The sequence below is a fragment of the Bubalus bubalis genome, chromosome 17 (genome assembly GCF_019923935.1).
Source record: "Bubalus bubalis isolate 160015118507 breed Murrah chromosome 17, NDDB_SH_1, whole genome shotgun sequence".
NCBI classification, from domain to species: Eukaryota; Metazoa; Chordata; class Mammalia; order Artiodactyla; family Bovidae; genus Bubalus; species Bubalus bubalis.
This window is the reverse complement of record NC_059173.1, coordinates 27,539,057-27,561,920: the sequence shown is the minus strand read 5'-3', so window position 1 is coordinate 27,561,920 and position 22,864 is coordinate 27,539,057. Positions and strand designations below refer to the sequence as shown.

General features: G+C 50.1%; 1 protein-coding gene and 1 pseudogene across 1 annotated transcript; one reads left to right on the top strand and one right to left on the bottom strand.

The window, feature by feature from the left end:
- The first annotated feature begins 22 nt into the window (after nt 1–22).
- Nucleotides 23–7,639, top strand: DDX51 (DEAD-box helicase 51). Its single transcript, XM_025267855.2, has 15 exons — nt 23–332; nt 419–570; nt 2,712–2,862; nt 3,174–3,319; nt 3,405–3,476; nt 3,570–3,676; nt 3,767–3,875; nt 5,202–5,347; nt 5,483–5,681; nt 5,760–5,875; nt 5,965–6,081; nt 6,279–6,380; nt 6,496–6,559; nt 6,670–6,804; nt 6,992–7,639. Exons 1-15 carry the CDS (start codon nt 23–25, stop codon nt 7,016–7,018), a joined length of 1,953 nt encoding a protein of 650 aa, XP_025123640.1. The 3' UTR covers nt 7,019–7,639.
- A 5,682-nt stretch (nt 7,640–13,321) lies between these two features.
- Nucleotides 13,322–22,839, bottom strand: LOC102403056 (annotated as a pseudogene).
- Between the last annotated feature and the right edge of the window lie 25 nt (nt 22,840–22,864).

Here is a 22,864-nt window from a genome sequence, read left to right as displayed (position 1 = left end):
GGAGAGGTGCGTGGTGGCCGGCATGGCGCTTTTCCACGTCGCGCGGTACGCTGGCCCCGAGGCGGCCGGGGCGGAGGCCGAGGCAGACGGCCGGGCTCGCGCGCTGCTGGAGCGGCTGCAGTGCCGGGCCCGAGAGCGGCAGCTGCAGAAGCAGCCGCCGCAGCAAGCGCCCGAGGAGGCCGCGCAGAGCGCGTCGGCGGCGGGGAGACGGCGGCGGCGACCTCGCAGAACTCGGAGGCGCGAGGGCGGCAGGGAATCAGGGAGCCCGCCCGCGCCCCCCAACAAGCGGCAGAAGACCGACGACGAGGACGAGAACGAGGACGAGGGCGCAGGTGGGGTCTCGCGAGCCGGGGCGGGGTCCTGAGACTCGGGGCCGCGTGGTGCTGACAGCCGCTCCGGCCCCGCTTCTACCGCGCAGAGAGCAGTGAAGAGACACCCGCGGAGAGCATTGTGGGCGCCGAAGCCGCAGGATCGCCGGAGGGCCGGAGCGGACCGCCCCCCGAAGAGGCCTCTGGACCCCTAACCCACGCCCTGGTGCTCGGGGGCTTCGGGAGAAGCAAGGTGCCAAAGGTGAGAGGCCGGGGGAAGGCTGCAGAGCTGGGGTGACTGTCGTTAACGCGGCTCGTGTTCGTGGAACAGCTTGGAGAACGGTGCCTGCACCTGGTGGGTGTCAGGTTTGTGTTCAGTGAGTGAATTACTGAGTAGGCTGACTATTGACGCCTCAGCTGTTTTGTCTGCGGTGGCTACTAATCGTTTGAGTTCTGTGCAAGCTCAGCGTTTGTACCTTCAATTGTAAAACTTCTTTTTTATAATCTATGAGATCGACTTGGTTTCTGTGCTGCTGTCACAGAGATCTCGAAACAGCTTCTCTTCCTTGGTGTACATTTAAGGAGGTTCTACTGTGCTCACACTTGCTTACCAAACAAACAGGAGATTCTACCTGGGAGTTGCAGCTTTATCTTAGCACAAGAGATTTCAATAAACAAATACTGGAGCTAAAGGGTGTTTGGATGGTGACAGTCACTCGGAAAAATAAGACAGGCTTGGCAGAGCCCTTGTAAAGAGATCCACTTTTTTTTTTTCTTTTAGTTTTATCAGAGTATTGGAGAAGGCAATGGCACCCCACTCCAGTGCTCTTGCCTGGAAAATGCCATGGACGGAGGAGCCAGGAAGGATGCAGTCCATGGGGTCGCTGAGGGTCGGACATGACTGAGGGCCTTCACTTTCACTTTTCACTTTCATGCATTGGAGAAGGAAATGGCAACCCACTCCAGTGTTCTTGCCTGGAGAATCCCAGGGACGGGGGAGCCTGGTGAGCTGCCGTCTATGGGGTCGCACAGAGTCGGACACGACTGAAGTGACTTAGCAGCAGCAGCAGCAGTATCAGAGTATTGATTTACAGCATTTTGTTAATTTCTGCTATATAGCAAAGTGAGTCAGTTATATATTTGTTGCTCAGTCATGTCTGACTCTTTGCCACCCCATGGACTTCAACACGCCAGGCTTCCCTGTCCTTCACCATCTCCCAGAGCTTGCTCAAACTCATGTCCATTAAGTCGGTGATACCATCCAACCATCTTGTCCTTTGTTGTCCCCTTCTCCTGCCTTCAATCTTTCCCAGCATCCGGGTCTTTTTTAATGAGTCAGCTCTTCGCATCAGGTGGCCAAAGTTTTGGAGTTTTAGCTTCAGCATCAGTCCTTCCAATGAATATTCAGGATTGATTTCCTTTAGGATTGACAGATTGGATCTCCTTGCAGTCCAAGGGACTCTCAGGAATCTTCTCCAACACCACAGTTCAAAAGCATCAGTTTTTTGGCCCTCACCCTTCTTTATGGTCCAACTCTCACATCCATACATGACTACTGGAAAAACAATACCCTTGACTATATGGACCTTTGTTGGCAAAGTAATGTTTCTGCTTTTTAATACACTGTCTAGATTGGTCATAGCTTTTCTTCCAAGTAGTAAGCATTTTATATCCATTCTCTTTTAGATTCTATTCCCATATAGCTTATTACACAGTATGGAATAGAGTTTCCTGTGCTGTAGAGTAGGTTCTTATTGGGAGATCCACATTGAGTTGGGATCTGTCTTTGTCAGAGACAGAAATCAGCCTAGTTAAGATGGGGGAAGAGGGACAGGGAAGTGTGTGCCAGGCAGAAGGCCGGATTGGAGCACAGGCCCTGAGGTAGTAATGAGCTTAGTGTATAAAAAGCATGGAGGGGATTGTGTACTTGGGGGGTGAGAAACTGCCAGGTCACGGGGCCCTGGAGCTGTGCCTCAGAGCACAGATATTTTTAGAGCATGGATGTTATCATAGGTGCGAAGGTAAGTCCCTGGGTGGTTTGTTTGGCTCAGGGAGTGGCACATTTTGGATTGTATTTCTCAGTTCCTTTAAATGTCACGTGGAGAGTGAGTTGTAGGGGTCAAGGAAAAGCTGGGAAAAGCTGGGCACTCCCTGATGGTCCAGTGATTAGGATTCCACACTTTCACTGCCAAGGACCTGGGTTAGATCCCTGAGGGTTCAGTCCCTCAACAACAACTCAGATCCCATAGGCAGTGGAGGAAAAAAAGAGCTGGGAGAAGTTTGAAGCCTTGCCTGTTTCTACAGCCTCTTTAGCCTGAGTGTTTTGAGTTCTTGGCTTCCCAGGCCTTGCCCAGCTGGCTCTGGAGAATTCACCCGGTTTTTCTTTTCTGTCCTTTGTGATAGGTCCAGCCTTTCCTGCCAGTGTGGTTGGCTCAGCCAAGCTGCGTTGGAAAGAATGTAACTGAAGGCTTGGTGCCTATTGAAGACATCCCTGAAGTTCACCCAGACCTGCAGAAGAAGCTGCGGGCACAGGGCATCTCATCCTACTTTCCAGGTGCCCCAGCCCTGGGCAGGTGGACTGGGGACAGGGGTAGGGTTCCTTCTAGAGCATGTTCAGAGCCATGCAGGGCTTCACTCAGCAGCTGCCAACACAGGCAGCCCCTGTACACGTCCAGTGTCATGTGTGGACTTGGTCTCAGTGCCTTCAGCCTCTTCGACACTCCCGGAGGTCCTGGTGCCGACCCTGAGGGAGAGCCCAGCCTAGAGGTCACAGACAGGGAAGATGCTATTTCTGGCCTCAGAGCCTGTGCTAATCCTGGGTGTCCCTGCACAGACATGACCTGCCTCTTTCCCTTCCCTGTCCAGTGCAGGCTGCAGTGATTCCTGCTCTCCTAGAGAGCACAGCCAATGGGTTTCTGATCAGCAGAGGCGGCTACCGGCCTAGCGACCTCTGTGTTTCTGCCCCAACGGGCAGCGGGAAGACCCTGGCCTTCGTCATCCCTGTGGTGCAGGTGAGCATAAGGACCCCTCACCGTCCAGTTGGGCATGCAGGCAGGGAGTGATCCTGCTGACACGAGCGGTCGTCCACCTCTGCAGGCCCTGCTACATCGAGCTGTGTGCCAGGTTCGTGCCCTGGTTGTGCTGCCAACCAAGGAGCTGGCCCAGCAGGTACGTGGACCCCATGCCTGGAGGTCAGATCCAGGGTCTTTGTTGCTGCAGGGGGGCCTCAGATCACACTGGTGATGGCCACTCCTCTTCCAGGTGAGCAAAGTGTTCAATGTCTACACGGATGCCACTCTTCTTCGAGTGGCCCTGATCACCGGGCAGAAGTCACTGGCTAAGGAGCAGGAGAGCCTTGTGCAGAAGACGTAGGTCCTCCTGGGCTGTGGGCATCTCAGGGAGGCAGGCTCACTTGGTCAGTGCCCGGGGACCTCGCTGAGCCACCCTCTGTTCCACAGAGCAGACGGCTTCCGCTGCCTGGCCGACATCATGGTGGCCACCCCTGGCCGCCTGGTGGACCACATTGACCAGACCCCAGGATTCAGCCTCCAGCACCTCCGTTTCCTGGTAGGTCATCTGCCTGGAGGGAGGCCTACCGGGGTCCAGCCCCGGCAGGAACCAGGGATTCTCTCGGGAGGATGGCGAGATTAAAAGAATAGATAAAGAGATAAGGAAAGAATTTTGCAGTTAAGAAAATAGAGGAGAGAAAAGAGACTGATATTCCTTGGTTTACGCAGAAAGCCAATAAAGCCCCAGTACGGGACTTGCTTTGTTCACGGAGGCCGCAGGCGCCCTCTCGAATCGTGGAAGGTGCCCCACCTTAGGCACCTTCTCAAGTGGGTCTTAGAAGCCCAGGCAGGAAAGTGAACGCAGAGAGCCCCTGCGCTCCAGGGAGATCAGCCTGAAAAGGAAAGAGAACGACACAGGGAGACCGAGCTTTGGTGAGCAAGGCCCGCACTTTATTTTCCAAAGTAGTTTTTATACCTTAAGTTGTGTATAGAGGATAATGGGGGGGGCGGGGGGGGGGAGGGGGGCGGGTAGAGTCATGCAAGGTCAGCAGTCCTTGATCCTTATCGAAGCCAGGCTTGCTTTCTGCAAACTTATCATATGCAAAAGCTTTAGGTGATTTACATCATCTTCTGGCCAGGAGGCCTGTTAACATTTTATGACCCTTTCTTCAGAAAACTTATTTTTCTCTAAAGGTGATTATTCTAAAGTCAGGCGCCACCCTCTGAAAGCATTAGATAAAGTTGCATTTCTATACGGCAAAAGTGTGGTGGGCTATAACAAGAAAAGAATTAACTCAAGGGTCCAAGGTTACAAACATTAAAGCTACTACTTATATTTCTATACACCAACTATATTCATCAATACACTCCCAGGGACACAGTAGGTAAGGGATATGGAAACTTGGCAGCAAGCATTAGCTCAACAAAGAAATCCTCTACTAGTTCCATTTAACAATTTTAACTCTCTGAGAAGCTCTGCATTGTTAGAATATCTTAAGCTTCCCGTGGTTGGGAGGCTGTGAATCTGAACAAACCTGTCAAGCAAGCTAGAAAGTCATCAGAGGGGTTTGAATTGAAACACTCCTATTATGCCCAGGAGACTTATTAACTAGAGTTTTAAGTTGATTTTCTTACAGAGAAAGGTGGTCGGGGATAGCCCCTCGTAATGTCAGAAGAGTTGGTGAAAGTCGTAAAATAGTAAAACAGATTCTGGTTTTGGGGTAGACGCTCAGGCAGGCCCAGAGGGGCACCCCTCGAGTTCTGGCTCGCCTTGCCCACCAGAACTCTCCCACGTGGCCTTGTCATGGGTGGGGACTCCCGTGCTGGCTCCCGGCAGAGGCCGGGCCTAGAGCTGAAGCTGACCTCAGCTTCCTGTCTCCTGCAGATCATTGATGAGGCTGACCGCATGATCGACAGCATGCACCAGTCCTGGCTGCCGCGGGTGGTGGCTGCTGCCTTTCCCAGTGAGGGCCCCAGGGATCCCTGTGCTGTGCTCCAGAGAACGCAGCCCCGGGTGGTGACTGCTGCCAGGTACCTAGCCCTGAGCTTGCTCTGCTTCCGGCCCAGTGGGGCTGCCCTGAGCTGGTCCCTCGAGCCGTCCACGCCGGGCTGGAGGGCCTGCTGGTTGGGCTGTAGCTGCTTTTCCAGTACCCCATTCCCTTTCAGCATGTGCTGTCCCCAGATGCCCCTGCAGAAGCTACTCTTCTCAGCCACCCTGACCCAGAACCCTGAAAAGCTGCAGCAGCTTGGCCTTTACCAGCCCCGGCTCTTCTCAACGGGGTCAGCACACAGGGGCTCCAGTGACCCTGACATTGATATGGACGGGGACTCAGGTGGGAAGTACACCTTCCCCGCAGGGCTCACGGTGAGCAGGGCACTGGGGGTGGAGAGGGGGTGCATCTAGGCACCCGGGCCCTGACCAACCCCATGCCGTCCCCCACAGCATCACTACGTGCCCTGCAGTCTCCGCTTCAAGCCATTGGTCATCCTGCATCTGATCTTGGAAATGAACTTCTCACGGGTCCTCTGTTTCACCAACTCCCGTGAGAACTCACACAGGTGAGGCCTGGCTGCCCAGGGCGGGTGCAGGAGCAGAGGCAGAGGTGGTTCTGGCCCCAGCCCACTGGGCTTTGGCTTCTCCCACGCAGGCTGTTCCTGCTGGTCCAGGCTTTTGGGGGTGTGACCGTGGCCGAGTTCTCCTCCCGCTACGGGCCTGGCCAGAGGAAGAGCATCTTGAAGCAGTTTGAGCAGGGAAAGATCCAGCTGTGAGTACCTGGCGAGACAGGCCGTGTTCTGCTCTGGGGAGGGGTGCTCACTCAGGGCTCAGCTGGGTTCCTGAAGGTCCCCTGGTGCAGGAAATGCGCCTCTGGACTTCATAGGCGTGTCCCCTGCAGACTGGGAGTAGGGGTGTGTCACTGCTCCTGGCCTCAGACAGGACCCACAGCCCCTTGTATCCCGGCAGTCTCATCAGCACTGATGCCACGGCCCGTGGCATCGATGTGCAGGGCGTGCAGCTGGTGGTCAACTACGATGCCCCACAATATCTGCGGACCTACGTGCACAGGTGCGGGCCTGACCCTGGGTCTGGGGGCAGGGGTGGCCTGGGGAGGAACCACAGTTCCCTCAGATCCCTAAGGGGCTGGGGGCCAGTGCTCTGCAGTAGCTGTGCTTGGTTTCAGGGTTGGAAGAACTGCCCGTGCAGGAAAATCTGGACAGGCCTTCACGCTGCTCCTTAAAGTCCAGGTCAGTCTGTGTGGTCTCCGCAGGAGGCCAGGGCTGGGTTCTACTCCGGCCGCCCAGGGTGGGGCAGGGGGGCGGGGAGGAACCTCATCCCCTCGTGTGCTTCCCTCCAGGAGAGGAGGTTCCTCCGCATGCTCGAGGAAGGTGGGGTGCCCGGGCTGGAGCGGCATGACACCCCCAGCGAGCTTCTGCAGCCACTGGTCCCACGGTACGAGGAGGCCTTGTCCCTGCTGGAGAAGGCTGTCAAGGTAAGGGGCCAACTGCGGGGGCTCATCTCTCGGGGAAACCCGAAGTGGAGGGAGGAGACGGGGCTGGGAGGCCTACGGTTGGGCTCACTTTCTGAGCAGGCTTAGGGCATCTCGGGTTTGGAGGGGCAGGGCTGGCACAGGGAGTGAGGGAGGGTGGTGTGGGCCAACCCTGTCTCCCCTCCTGCAGGAGGAGCGGAAGCAGAAGGCAGCCTAGGCCAGGACTGGGGACACATCATCGAGGGCTCCCTCCTTTCTGGAAAGATCCTGAGCAGTGGCTGCCAGATGCATGAGCAGGAGACAGGGATTCCTCAATTGCAAGAGTCTTGGTCCCCAGGTACTCGACTGCCTCAGACCAGGCCCCAGGACACACATGAGGCTTGGCCTAGGCCCAAGACCGGCAAGGGGGCACAAGGTCAGGTCAGCTTCCCGTAGGCGGTCTTCCTGGAAACAAGGCTCCAATGAAGCTGTTCACACTCGCCCAGAACTGACGGGGTGGTGTCTGCCTTCGTTTGGCTGTAAGCTGGGGGTCAGCCTTGAAGTGCCTTCAAGAATTCAGTTCTTCTAAGGACGTGAGCCACCACCCTGAGTGGGAGAGGTGGCCCTGGGTCCCTCACTGTTGGGGCAAAGCACTGGCCACTTGGTAGCCATTCCCTGAGAGGCATTGCAGAGACCAGAGGACACGCTGTGGTCATCAGTGCTTTACTTCATGATTATTCAGAGCGTGTGAGATGAACATCCAGAAAATGGCTTCAGAGCACTAACCGCTGGATGTGAGCAAGCCTCATCTCCAAAACTCATGTGCTGATGTTAAATAAAGTGTTAAACTGGGGACTAACTGTGGCTTCTCATCTCTGCCTGGACACGTGTCACTTGTTTTAGCAGAGTAACAACCCAACCCACGAGTCCTGGCGTCCCGAGTGCTCGCTGTCACTGAGTCAGGGAGGCAGTGGCCGCTACCTGGAGCTGCACTGCTTTCTGAAAAAAGTCCCTGGGAGCACGGGGTCCTGCTGTCCGGCTGTGGTCTGAGCCTGTGTGTTGGAGGGACGTGATTACAGATGGCTTGGCTCGCACCTTCCTGGGGAGCTGGAGCCAGTCTGCACAAGTGGTGGGGCGAGAGGAGGCACGGGTGTAGCCAGTGGTGAAGCAGAAGCCTCTGACCCACTTGTCAGGAAACCTCAGGCTGGATGCGTCCAGTTTATTGAAAAACAGTGCCCCAAATTACTGGAGTCTTATTTCTGATAAACAAACAGCCCCTACTGACTGGGTCTAGCTTTTGCTCACAGAAGGTAAGGTTGACTGGAATCAACTTCCGGGAGATGGACTGGGGAATGCCATAGACCCTCTCCCTAACAAAACTACTGGCAAGATCACAAAAACATAGCTGCTTAGAGTCCAGAAATTGTCCTAAGGGCAGATAGCAAATGGAGAAACATTTCTCTAAGAAAATCCAGACAAGGGCCAGCTGTGTTTGAGCTCCTGTGCCACCCCACCCCCCACCCCTGCCCAGCATGGTGGAGGCTCCCCTCCTGGTGGGTTCGGCCAACAAGCCATCAGAAGGTGCTCGGTGTCACTGATGACCCAGGAGGTGTGTACCAGACACAGGCCACCCCCGCAGCAGTGAGCCGCGACAGTACAGGTGTGGCACTGACATGGGGACAGCCCCACACGCTGGCACTGTTGGTGGGTGTGACCCGTCATCCGTGCAGCTGCTGTGTGACCCCAGTCCCACACCTGGGCACATGCCCCAGAGAATGAATGTGTGTTCACGCAGGACACAGTGTTCCTCCTAACAGCCAGGGAGTAGAAACATCCCAGGTGTTCATCACCTGATGAATGGATGAGAAGACAGGGTGTGTGCACACCAGAATAAAAGAAATGAAGTGTGGACGTGGGCTGGGGAGGGGCAGGCAAGGGCAGTGGCTGGTGGTGGGTGCAGTGCCCCGTGGTGATAGGGTTATTGGAAATCCCGGCTTGCCCCTCAGCTTGCCCTTTTCTTTACATCCAGACACACTTATATCAGAAGAAGGTGACTAAAGACAACAGCTGAGCCTGAAAGTTTTATAATAAATGCTAGCAGGACAAAAAATTGCAGTATCACGTTTACCGAGTATTGTGAGGTAGCCAGGCTAGCCCCAACCCCACTGTCCCAGCAGGGCCCAGGGTATGCACAGTGGCCCCGAGCCTGTCCACGAGTTCTCGGAAGGGGTGCAAGTGGCGGGGAGGGTACACGTGCAGGGATACAGGTGGAGGCTCTGGGCCAGGTCAGCAGAGAGGGTGGGAGGCCAGGAGGCTTCAACCAGGGGCCAAGGGTGCCATGTGCCGAGGACTCCATGTAACTCTGCCCCTGAGCAGTGGGAGTGGGGAGGGGGTCTGAGTCCAGACCTGCTGGCATCCTCACTTCCAAGGAAGTAGCCAAGTGACCGCAAGGAAACTGGACATGGCTTGCCTTAGACTTTGCTCTGAACCTGGAGATACAGAGTCGGCCTGCAGCAGCCCCTGCACCTGCTGGGCCCCCGGGGCCCTACATGTCTGGGAGACCGGAGGGAACAGTGCTTTTCAGGTGGGCTGGAGGTACAGATCACTTTTTGGTGCTGGGTTTCAACAGTGACCTGCTAGGCATTTTATCTGGAATAAAAAGACTTCAGGAAAGAGCGAAGTAGGAGGGATTAACAGTGCTGCTGCTGCTGCTAAGTTGCTTCAGTCGTGTCGACTCTGTGTGACCCCATAGATGGCAGCCCACCAGGCTCCACCGTCCCTGGGATTCTCCAGACAAGAACACTGGAGTGGGTTGCCATTTCCTTCTCCAATGTATGAAAATGAAAAGTGAAAGTGAAGTCGCTCAGTCGTGTCCAACTCTTAGCGACCTCATGGACTGCAGCCTACCAGGCTCCTCCGTCCATGGGATTTTCCAGGCAAGAGTACTGGAGTGGGGTGCCATTGCCTTCTCCGATTAACAGTGCAGTAAACCAATTAAACTCATCGAAAAAGATTTGTCATTACCAGAAGCAGGGACTGGAAATGGTCAAAAGGTACAGACTTCCATTTATTAGGTAAATAAGTACCAGGAATGTAATGTACAACATGACAAGTATAATTAACACGCTGTAGATTATGCATGATACGTATGAAAGTTGTTGAGAGTAGATCATGGACTTCCCTAGCGGTCCAGTGGCTAAGACTCCACACTGTCAATGCAGGGGACCTGGATTCCATCCCTGGTCGGGGAAGTAGATCCCACATGCCATAAGTAAGCAATCCTGCGTGTTCTAACTAAATCCTTCACTGCATGCTGCAGTGAAGATCAAAGATCCTTTATGCTGTAACTAACACCTGGCATGGCCAAATAGATAAATTATTTTAAAAAGAGTAAATCCTGAATTTTCACCATAAGGGAATTTTTTTCTATTTAATGTTCTATCTACACGAGATGAACACTCACTAACCTTAGTGTGAGAATCATTCCATGCTGTGCGCCAGGTCATTATGCTGTGCACAGTGCTGTAGGTCAACTACATCTCGATAAAAGTGGGAAAAAAGGAAAAGACTGGAAGAGGGTGGGAACGCGGCCAACCAGCAGTGGCCTTGGGCCCACCAGCAGCAGGGTAGGCTGGCAGGCACTGAGCTCACGAAGGATCTAGGAGGACCTGAGACCCCAGAACTGCATCCCCCAGGGTTTAGGAACTGATCATGTTTCAGGCGGCCCCCAGAGCAGGGGGCCTGGTGGGGAACCCCCCCAGTCCAGCAGCTGCGCTGGTCACGACGTCCCTGGGCAGGCTGGTTTGCCCTCTTATGTGACCCCTGGGTCAGGCCAGAAGACAGTGTGGCCTCAGTGCAACCGCTCTGCTGCCCTCGCCTACCTAGGGGTGCAGGGTAAGGATGGGGAGTGAGGCAGCTTTGCCAGATTGGGGGGAGAAGGCAACAGCAGGTCCTGTCATCCAGGAAAGACCCAGGTGCTGCCTCTGAGCTGGAGCTGGGGGAGGTACCATACCCTGGGGCAGCAAAGGCTCCCTCCTGCTGAAGAACAGTCTAGAATGTGCCCACAGGTGCTTCTGGGAGCTTTCTCTGGCAGGTGTGTGAAGGGGGTGCCCTGGCCTGACAGTTTCCCCTCCCCCAGCACATCGCCACCTTCTGATACAAGAGACAGAAGATGATGGCGAGGCTACGGCCACAGCTCTGAACACTTGTGTGTGAACCTGCATCTCCACTCAGAGCATCATGAGAGTCAGGCATGAAAAGGCAAAGAAGGGGGCTGTCGGGTATCACCCAATACTCCATCTATGACCGGACACTTGTCATAATCCTATAAAACTACGTGTGACCACACGACTCTTAAATAACCAAGGGTCCAGCTCATGCTCCCCTCTGTGAATCCCTATTCCCATTTCATCCCCCACAGATCTAATCCTAACTTTTTTTTTTTTGACTTATTTTATAGACCCCAGATCATGTGTCTCTGCAATAGAAATGTGCTCAAAAACTGACCACAAGACTCTTAAGTATTCAAAAATAATCTTCTGGATTGATAAACTGGTACAATTATTATTGGTATGACAAGTATACTATGATTATAGTAAACAATTACTAAAAGGCTATCTCTTCTTCAGTTAGTTCCTATATCCACAGGAGTCAATGTCAACTCTATTGTTTACCAATGTACAGATCAAAACACTGAAAAAAATACCATTCCCAAAAATAAACTGATGGAATGAGAAAGAGCTTTGTTGTTGAAACGTTCATCAATCCTTTGCTCCCTTTCTGAGCTCTCGGGTCTGTGGCCAAAAACCGCGTCCAGACCAGTGCCTTCCTAGCTGGAAGGATGAGTCCTGCAGGTGGAGACAAAGCAGAAGCCACCACTTGGCTAGAAGCAGCTGCAGCCCCGCCCCAGCCCACATGAGAGCATCTGTCCTCAGACCTGCGCCCACAGCAGGCAACTGCGGGCACAGCAGGCAGAGAGACGGATGAGGGGTGTGAAGGCTGCAGAGGCCACTCCCCTGGAGCCATCAGGGAGGCACTCCTCGGAGCCTGTTTATCCCAACACCAGAAAGAACTTTCTGGTTTCCAGAGTTATCACTGAGAAGTTAGCCAGGTTTTCCCCACACCCCTCTCAATCACTAATTTTCTAACAGACTGTTTACTCTCCCATGAAGTTTTCAAAAATCTGCAGTGAAATCTGCATCCAGTAAAAATCACCACCCCCATCCCCGGCCTTTCTTTTCTGGGCAGCTTGTGGGATTTTAGTTCTCCAACCAGGCCTTCGGCAGTGAAAGCTTGGAGCCCTAACCACTGGACCTCCAGTGAAAGTGTCAGTCATGTTCGACTCTTTGCAAACCCATGGACTGTAGCCTGTCAGACTCCTCTGCCCATGGAATTCTCCAGGCAAGAATCCTGCAGTGGGTTGCCATTTCCTTCTCCAGGGGATCTTCCCCAACTCAGGGATCAAACCTGAGTCTCCTGCGTTGCAAGCAGACTCTTAACCTACTGAGCCATCAGGGATCTGGTACTGGACTGCCAGGGAAATCCCAAATTTTTTGGATGCATGGTATTGTGAGTGTTGAGAAAGGCTATGAACAGGACATTTGCATCACCCCCAAATCTCCAATGGCCCTTCTGAGGTCAATCCTTTCCCCCTACAGCCATCTCACCCCTAAAACCCCCAAGCTGTAGTCTGACTCTATAGTTTTGCCATCTCCAGGATGTCATATAGGTGAAATCATACAGAATGCAGGGGCTTCCCTGGTGGCTCAACTGGTAAAGAACCTGCCTGCTAGGAGATGTAAGAGACGTGGGTTTGATCCCTGGGTCGGGAAGATCCCCTAGAAAGGAAATGGTAGCCAATCCAGTATTCTTGCCTGGAAAATTCCATAGACAGAGAAGCCTGGCCGGCTACAGTCCATGGGGTCGCAAGAGTCAGATACGACTGAGCATGCACACACAACTACAGAATGCAGCCTCTGGTGTCTGGCCCCTTCTTTTCTGCACAGTACACTTGAGACCCGCGTGCTGTCCCAGCACCAGCAGCCTGGTCCTGCTTCCCAAGTGCTGTGTCGTCGTCTGGAGGGAACGCAGTTTGCTTCTCCCTTTGCCAGGTGAATGACTGGGTTGCTTCCAGTTTGCAGAGATTATGAATAAAACTGCTCTCCATGTTTGCATACAGGTGATTATGTAAATGCCTGTTTTCACCTCTCCTGTGTGAACAGCGAGAAGTAAGGTTGCTGGGTCAGAGTAAATGATGGTTTAAATAATACAAGCTGCTTCCAAAGAGGCTTTATACACTTTCAAGTGCCCACCAACAGAGCATGGGAACAGGCTGTCCTACATCCTCAGGAGCCAAGGTTTTCACTGTTGAGCCAGTCTAACATGTGTGTCCTTGTATCTCACTGCTGTTTTATAATATATGAACTTTTAAAAATCAGTACATCTAATTATGAGATCTTATTCAAAGTAGTGGCCAATGTGAACAACATTTTAAGATGCCCACAACTCGAACACAAAAGTAACTGATCAAAAGTAGTAGTGGGAAAGTTGTAGGCATTTCTTTTACTACCGTGATTTGCTGCCAGTGTTCAGATTCCCAAGTAAAGCTAAAATTTCAGCTATATCCGTGAAAATAAAGATGTAATATTTTCTTCCATCAAGTTCACAGATACTGCTGACTTCTACGAGGGTTTAGAAGTCCTGCTTTCAGAGTAAATTCTGGACACATTCAGGACACACGGTTGCGAAGATTTAGAGAAGAGGCAGGACCCTATTCAAGAATCCCCTCTGCAGTGCAGACGTGCATTCTGTGATATTTCTGTCCTTGCTGTTTGTGGTGGTTGCTGGAGGTTCCCACTTGGAGCCTGTATGTTCAGGACTCGCTTTTGATGTATTTGAAAACAAGTTCACCTACTCAAGTTATGGTTTTCCTTGAATAGCAAACAGCTTCCAAGTCCTTATCAGACTGCCAGCTTAGTTAACGTGTTAAGGGGAACAATTCATTTCACTGTCTTCCACCTCAGAGGTCAGCAGGGTGTGACCTGCGGGGCGGCCAGGGATGGGGGCAATGTGGACACTGTGCTGACGGGGTAGTCTTGGGGGCAGATCTTCTTGGCCAGCCGCCCCTTCTTCAATACTCAGGCCTCCTGGTACGATGGTGAGAGGGTGGGGGCTGAGTGGGTGGAGTCTACTTCTATTCTGAGCTGTCTTCTAGGTCCTGTGGGTAACTGCAGTCTGAATCATAGGCGCTCTGGACCCCACAGGTCACAAACGGCACAATGACGCGAGTGGGGCCATCTAATTGGTTGAAATCTGGATCATAAGAGTGGTCTAGTAGCGGCTTGGTCAGGTCAGGCAGGAAGCCCTCAGGAGGGTCATAACCCTTACAGACAGCAAAGGCCTCGATGCTGGCATTCCGGCTGCTCCTGGGCTTGGCACAGAGCACGCTGGAGAAGAAGACACGCAGCTGGCTGTAGACCAGTGTCACATCCCGGCCTCGGAAGATCTTGGCCACAAAGCAGCCCCCTGGCTTCAGGACGTGTGTAGCAATGTTCAGGGCAGCTAGGAGGAGCTGTGACTGCATATACTCATCGACATCATGGAGGCCGGTCACATCAGGGGCCCCATCGCACACCACTAGGTCCGCGGGGCAGCCCTCAAAGTGCTGGACGATCTCCTTGGCAGTGGACAGCTGGGTGATGTCCCCCTGGATCTGCACCACGCCCGGCAGTGGGGCCATAGACTGCAGATCCACAGCCACCACGTGGCCAGAGCCCTGGCCCCCAATCTTCTGACTCAGCACCTGGGTCCAGCCGCCTGGGGCCGCGCACAGGTCGATGGCCCGCATCACACCTTGGAAGAGGTGGAATTCCTCATCCAGCTGCAGCAGCTTGAAGGCGCTGTGGGCACGCCAGCCATTCTCCTTGGCAAGGCGGTGATAGACATCCTGCTTGTCCTCTGATGTCTGGCCCATCTCACAGTTTGTCCAGGCACCTGCCAAGAGTAAGCTCAAATTTTCAGTTTGGAGAAAAGGAGTGAAGCAGGTTGCCAGTCCAGGAGCAGTACAAGCCTCGGCGAGAACGCAAACCAGTGAGAAGTTACCGGATTTCAGTTTGTGTTCTCAGTTGATCTGAGTATGTCGCAAATGCCTAAGGGCAAGCAGAGTGTGGCAAGCCTGTCATCATCAAGGAAAGCGGTCGTTTGTGCGAAGCAGAGACCAGACCTGAATGTACCACGTGAGTTCTAGTATCTGGTGCCTATGTGGCCAGTCTGGCGAACTCTCTCACTGCTGTTCTGCGGGGGGCACAGGTTCAATCCGTGGTCAGGTCAGGAAACTAGGACCCTGTATACCACGTGGCATGGCCAAAAACGAAAGAAAAGAAAAATGAATTATTTCTCATTAAGTTTTCACAGTTCTTCATTGGGAAATGATAATAAATATATAATATACTGGTCTCTATCCCCGGCTCCTGACACAAAGCTCCTAGAACCCATGGAATCTCCTGAGTGTCAGGGCTGCCAGGAGGGTCTTTTGATCTAACCAGGTGACTCTTGGTGGGCTCCTGGCCAGAGGATGATCACCAGAAAGACTATATACTATGGTCAGAAGCTTGGAACCTTCAGCCTTACTCCCCATCCTCTGCAGAGTAGAAAAGGGCTAGACATTGAGTTAATAATCAGGCCCAAGTAATGGGACCTCCACTGAATCCCAAAGGACAGGTCTAGGGAAGCTTCCTGGCTGGTGAATGCAGAAAGGTGTGGAGACTGGAGCCCGGCAAGGGCACAGGGGCTCCACACACCTTCCCCACACTCTGCCCTGTGAATCTCTTCCATCTGGCAGTTCCTGAGTTATACCCTTTAATCAAAAACCAGTAACCTAGGAAGTAAACTTTTCCTGAGTTCTGTTCTAGCAAATGATTCAACCTGAGGATAGTGGAATCCTCCTGATTTATAGCCGGTGGGTCAAATGGCCAGGTGACAACCTGGTCTAACTGGCACCTGAACTGGGGTTATCTGAGGGGCTCTGCGCTAGCCCTGGGCTCTCAGCATCCAACTGAGCTCTGCCAGGACAGCTTGCCAATGTCACAGGAACCTGGAGAACTGCTTGGTGTGGGAAACCCCACACATCTGGTGTCAGAAGTGTATTGAGTACAGAAGATAGGTGTTTTATTATTATTTATATATTCTATGTACTTCATGTATGGATGTGCGAGTTGGACTGTGAAGAAAGCTGAGCACCAAAGAATTGATGCTTTTGAACTGTGGTGTTGGAGAAGACTCTTGAAGAGTCCCTTGGACTGCAAAGAGATCCAACCAGTCCATTCTAAAGATCAGTCCTGGATGTTCTTTGGAAGGAATGATGCTAAAGCTGAAACTCCAGTACTTTGGCCACCTCATGTGAAGAGCTGACTCAATGGAAAAGACTCTGATGCTGGGAGGGATTGGGGGCAGAAGGGGACGACAGAGGATGAGATGGCTGGATGGCATCACTGACTGGATGGACGTGAGTTTGAGTGAACTCCAGGAGTTGGTGATGGACACGGAGGCCTGGCGTGCTGCGATTCATGGGGTCACAAAAAGTCGGACACGACTGAGCGGCTGAACTGAACTGATATACTTCATTAAGTTGTGTCTTTTGCAAATGTTTTCTCCTAGTAACTCTTTTCATTCTCTTTATGTTTTTCACACAGCAAACTTGTTTTTAAGTTCCACTTTTTTTCTTTTATAGATTGTGCTTTTGGTGTTGTATCCAAGAAATCTTTTTTAAAACTTTTATTTTTGGCTGCACCAGGTCTTCATTGCTGCACATGGGCTTTCTCTAGTTGGGGCAGGTAGTGGCTACTATTTGTTGGGGTGCCCACGCTTCTCATTGCAGTGGCTTCTCCTGTTGTGGAGAACAGGCTCTGGGCACCCGGGTTCAGTAGTTGTGGCACACAGGCTTAGCTGCTCCCAAGATCAAGGATCGAACCTGTGTCCCTTGCACTGGCAGGCAGATTCTTATCTACGGTACCACCAGGGAAGTCCCAAGAAATTTTATCCAAGGCTACAAAGATTTTTTTCCTGTATTTCAGAATTGTGAGTTTTACATTTCCGATCCATTTTGCATCCATTCTTATTATGGTATGAGGTAAAGATTGAGATTATTGCTATAAAGTTTTAAATTTCAGTTGTTTTAGTTTCTAGATCTGGTTCATGTTTTCATCTGCTTGGTCTCTGATGACCCTGTCTCTTCTCCATGCTTGTTATTTCCTCCTTTTGCTTCTTTCATCATATTAAATACATTTTGCATATCTTATTCTAGATCCAGCAATTCTAGCATCTAACATATCTTCAGCTGTGAGTCTCTCACTCCTGAGGCCTCTTTGCTATGTATACTGTGGTTTTCTATTATGAATGTACATTCTGGGGGGTCCGCTGGCCTGAGGCTTGGAGGTGAGGGTTCCTCCAGTGAGGCTAACATTTTCTGAGGTCAGTTTTCTGGGCTTAGACATGGTGCTAATGGCTTCCCTCACTGATTATTCATGAGACCACCAGCAGACCAAGCCCACCATCATCCCATGTGACACAGAGGGAACTGAGGCTGAGAGGGGAGCCTCCCGCATAGGACAAAATGCAGTTGGTATCTTCAGCTCCTCCACTCCTTCACAACTTGGGACTAAAGCCCACACAGGCGATTTCCTATTTCCAAATGTGCTTGAATAAAGTACATGTATTGTAGACAAATATATTTTATAAGATGTTCAGATCTTGTTTCTTCCATCACAGTACATCATATAAATTCAGGGGAAACATTTGTAAGTTTTTCAGGTCACATTATCTGATACAGAATTTCTTTTAAAGATTTTTATGTGAACCATTAAAAAACTCTTCATTAAAGTCACAAAGTTGCTTCTGTTTTGTTTTGGCTTTTTGGATGCACAGCATGTGGGACCTCAGCTCCCTGACCAGGGATCAAACCCACACCCCCTGCATTAGAAGAAGTCTTTTTTGTTTTTTAAATATTTATTTTTGTTTATTCATTTATTTGGCTGTACCAGGTCGTAGTTACAACATGCAAACTCTTGCTTGTGGCATGTGGGATCTAGTTCCCCAACCAGACATTGAACCTGGCCGCCCTGCATTGGGAGTGCACAGTCTTAGCCACTGGACCACCAGGGAATTCCCTAGAAGGTGAAGTCTTAACCACTGAACCTCCAGGGAAATCCCTGATAAAGAATTTCTATGCAGAAAAATTCTCAAACTCAATTTGAAGGAAAAAAATTTTTTTTAATTTATTTTTCTGCATCTGGTCTTACTTGCAGCATTAAGTGATCTTCATTGCTGCCTGTGGGATCTTTAGTTGCGGCAAGTGGGACCATGGAGTCTTAACTATTGGACCACTAGGGAAGTCCCAAAAACTTTTTCCAATTTTTTTTTTTTAATTTTATCAGTGTACAGTTGAAATGAAAAGTTGCTTAATTATATACAAAAAGAAACAGAGATGCCATAAAGGAAAAAACAATTATGTAAAAATGTTCTGTGGGTGTGTGTTGTGTTAGTTGCTCAGTCATGTCCAACTCTTTGCGACCCCACGGACTGTAGCACACCAGGCTTCTCTGTCCATGGAATTCTCCAGGCAAGAATACCAGAGTGGACTTCCATTCCCTTCTCCAGAGGAACTTCCTGACACAGGGATCAAACCCTGGTCTAGTGCATCACAGGCAGATTCTTTACCATTTGAGCTATAGGCAAGACCTATGTTTTAACAAAGTAAAAAGGTTCTAAACAAAGTAAAAAGACAAAAATAATCAAGGGGGAAATATATGCAGTGTTTTATTTATAGCTGCAAAGGGAAAATATCCCTAATATAAAAAGAGCCCCTATAAATTAGTAAGAAAACAACTTACTGGGGAAATGGGGAAGAGTATGAAGGGCATCTACAGAAGAGATCATGACAGGGGGCAACAGCAGCTGAGAAAAAGTAACAGAGCTCAACAGCAGAATGCCCTTTCACTTACTCAACTGGCAAACCTTCATGATGTAAAGTAAAGGGTCCTCCCCTACATGGCATACAGGAATATAAGTTGCTATATTTGGGGAGAAATATTCTGTCAATACCTGTTAAGATTTTTACAATTTATTCATTTTTAAAACCAATCATTTATTAAACTTTTTATTTTATACTGGAGTATGGTTGATCACAATAAACTGGAAAATTCTGAAAGAGATGGGAATACCAGACCACATGACCTGCCTCTTGAGAAACCTATATGCAGGTCAGGAAGCAACAGTTAGAACTGGTCACGGAACAACAGACTGGTTCCAAATAGGAAAAGGAGTACATCAAGGTTGTATATTGTCACCCTGTTTATTTAGCTTATATGCAGAGTACATCATGAGAAATGCTGGGCTGGAAGAAGCACAAGCTGGAATCAAGATTGCCTGGAGAAATATCAATAACTTCAGATGTGCAGATGACACCACCCTTATGGCAGAAAGTGAAGAAGAACTAAAAAGCCTCTTGATGAAAGTGAAAGAGGAAGAGTGAAAAAGTTGGCTTAAAGCTCAACATTTAGAAAACGAAGATCATGGCATCTGGTCCCATCACTTCATGGGAAATAGATGGGGAAACAGTGGAAGCAGTGTCAGACTTTATTTTTGGGGGCTCCAAAATCACTGCAGATGATTGCAGCCATGAAATTAAAAGACACTTACTCCTTGGAAGGAAAAGTTATGACCAACCTAGATAGCATATTCAAAAGCAGAGACATTACTTTGCCAACAAAGGTCTGTCTAGTCAAGGCTATGGTTTTTCCAGTGGTCATGTATGGATGTGAGAGTTGGACTGTGAAGAAAGCTGAGCGCCGAAGAATTGCTTTTGAACTGTGGTGTTGGAGAAGACTCTTTAGAGTCCCTTGGAGTGCAAGGAGATTCAACCAGTCCATTCTAAAGGAGATCAGTCCTGGGTGTTCATTGGAAGGACTGATGCTGAAGCTGAAACTCCAATACTTTGGCCACCTCATGCGAAGAGTTGACTCTCATTGGAAAAGACTCTGATGCTGGGAGGGACTGGCGGCAGGAGGAGAAGAGGACAACAGAAGATGAGACGGCTGGATGGGATCACCAACTCTAAGGACATGAGTTTGAGTGACCTCTGGGAGTTGGTGATGGACAGGGAGGCCTGGCGTGCTGTGATTCATGGGGTTGCAAAGTTGGACACAACTGAGTGAGTGAACTGAACTGATGGTTGATTAACAATGCTGTGATAGTTTCAGGTGGACAGCAAAGGGACTTAGTCATACATATACATGTATCCATTCTCCCCCTAACTCCCCTCCCACCCAGGCTGCCATATAACACTGAACAGTTCTGTGCTATACAGTAGGATCTCTATTAAGATTTTAAATATGTGTATCTTTGACCCATTATCCTAATTTAGTTCCTACTAATGGGAATCTATAGAAACAAAGCAGAACGACCTACGTTTTAAAATACTTACCTCAGCTTTCAATGACTGGAATCAAAGATCTCTCTTGGTAAATGTCACATTGCACTTGAAAATACGTAGGTTACTTTCAAATATCTTTTGATATTAATTTCTAACATAATTCCACAGTGATAAGAAAACAGACTCTGTATGATTTAATACCTTTATACCACGAAATTTTTGCACCTTGTTTTATGTTTCTGGATATGTTCCAGTGTCTCCTGGTTTATACTCTATGGGAACTTGAATAAAATTTTTATTCTGCTGTTAGGTGAAAACTGCATAAATCTTAATTATGTTGAATTGGCTCATAGCATTTTCAGGTCTACTATATCCTACATTTCTGTCTATTCATTCTATTATTTTTGAAAGCTTGATACTGAAACCAAATCCAACTAAAAATCTTAATTTATCTACTTAAAAATAATTGTGATAGTGGGTCTATATGTAACTTTGTTCTGTATTTTCCAAGTCTCCTGTAGATGTGTTATCATACTTTCATAATTTAAAAAATTAAAAAAAATTTTTTTTAAATACTCACCTCAGTATGACTCTGTAGTGGTAAAAGCCGGACTCTAAGTGAAAAACCCATCAATGGGGAATAATGAAATAAATATAGTATATGCTTGCTGTGGATTATTATCAGTCATAAAAAGAATTAAGTTGTTTATCTCTTGACTTGAATAGCTGTTGGACATCTATTATGTGAGGAAAAAAAATGGGGTGGGGTGGGGTAAATAGGTCTAAGAAGAACAGAAAGGAATTCTTATTTTTCTATGTTGTTTGAATTTTTATGAGTCTACTTAAAAACTAACTGGTTAAGACTCCATACTTCCAATGCAGGAAGGGCAGGTTCAATCCCCGGTCAGGGAAGTATGATTCCATATGCTGTGGTGTGGTCAAAAATAAATAAATCAAAATACAAAAATAAGCCAGGTGACTTTCCTGGTGGTCCAGTGGTTAAGAATCCACGTTCCAATGTATGGGGCATGGGCTGGATTCCTGATCAGGGAACTAAGATCCCACATGCTGTGGGACAACTAAGCCTGCAATACCACAACTAAGACCTGAAGCATCCAAATACAAAAGTAAATACGTAAGTACTTTAAAAAAGGAAGTCAGACACAAATATGTAATCTCTGTGGCAGCTGGAATGAAACAAACACAGGAGAACAGCAAAGCTGGGTTTTCCTTCTTCTTAGAGTACCTCAGCATGACAACTCTGCATCGAGCACAATCTTTGACCACTCTCCTCCACATGGTTGGTGTCACCAAAACTTTGAGGGGCCAAGACTCATTTTAGATCATTTTGTTCTCCTAGTCCAAACGTGTCGTGCCCCATAGTTCTCAGGGTCATTTCTAAAAACCATATTCTTAAAGCACCCGACAACTGATGATCCTCCCAAAACTTCCCCAAGGACCCCTACATTGCATTATCATCAACTTTCAAATATTAAAACTTCACTGCTTTTGAGCATCCATAAAGGAAACTGTTATGATGATAATTGATATTTAATTATTAATCTTATGAACCATCAGTGGTGTATCAACAGGCCCAGGAGTACAGAGTCACACCCAGAAGTACTCTGTATCACGCTGTTCTCATTAAACCTATTTTTCTTCGCAATCTCATCTGCTACATATTGTTAAAGGAGAAAGTTCTATTTATCTATTACCTCAACGTCAACATTAAGTAGACACTTTTATAAATAAACTAACAACATGTCCATTTGCTTGGCTAAAGGTGAGAGAAATGTGTGTGCAAAACCTGAGTCATTTTGTAGGCGTTGGCCATCTCTACACAATACACAAAGCCCGCAGGAAGATTTTAAGATTCGACATCGCATCTGGAAAATAAACCTGGTTTTGAGAGACCCTCCACGCCCTCAGTTCTGCAGACGCTGAGACAGCACAAGTCATTCTCAGACCCCGGCCCCGTGAGTGAGGTAGGGGAACCGTTAACCTAATCTGGCAGCTTGGGAGCCTAGAGATTTTTCGCACGTGAACTGAGGGCTACTCGAAGCTAAACCAGGTTTCCGTGAGGAAGGAATCCTTATCAGCTTCGGGGACAGACTTCCGTCCCTGAAACTGCGCAAAGGTGTTCGCAGTTCTCGCTGGGTCCTGGGGAAGGCCTCCGGGGAGAGGGGGTGGGGAAGCGCCTCTTCCGACTGACGCCCCCAACGGGGTCGCCAGACGACGCGCCGACATGGAGCACCCGGAGGCGTCAGCACCGAGGACAGCGCCCTCCAGGGGCCGGCTGGGGGCTCCCGGGAGGAGAGTCACCAGGAAAAAGGTCACGGGGGGGGGGGGGGGGGGGGGGGGGGATTGAGGGCGAGGTGGGCCGGGGGAACCGCGGGGCCACGGGCGGGCGCGGGGGCTGAAAGCTGCGCCCCCATGAGCGGCCCCCCGCTCCCCGCCCGGGTGCGGACAAGCTTCTGCACTCACCGTGGCTGCCCGGCGACGCGGCGGCGAGCGCCAGCGGGGCGAGAGCTGCGTCAGCCGGGTGACCAGGCCCTTTCAACTTACCAGCCGGCCGGCCTAGGCCAGTACGCAGGCGCAGCGTCGGCTAAGAGGGGCGGGACAAGGGTGTAGGAACCGGAAGGAGAGGCGGGATGCGGG

Coding starts and splice junctions, on each gene's coding strand:
- DDX51 (XM_025267855.2), top strand. CDS start 23: ATGGCGCTTTTCCACGTCGCGCGGTACGCTGGCCCCGAGGCGGCCGGG. Junction 3,477..3,569: donor CCAAGGAGCTGGCCCAGCAG/GTACGTGGACCC, acceptor CTCCTCTTCCAG/GTGAGCAAAGTGTTCAATGT. Junction 5,348..5,482: donor CGGGTGGTGACTGCTGCCAG/GTACCTAGCCCT, acceptor ATTCCCTTTCAG/CATGTGCTGTCCCCAGATGC.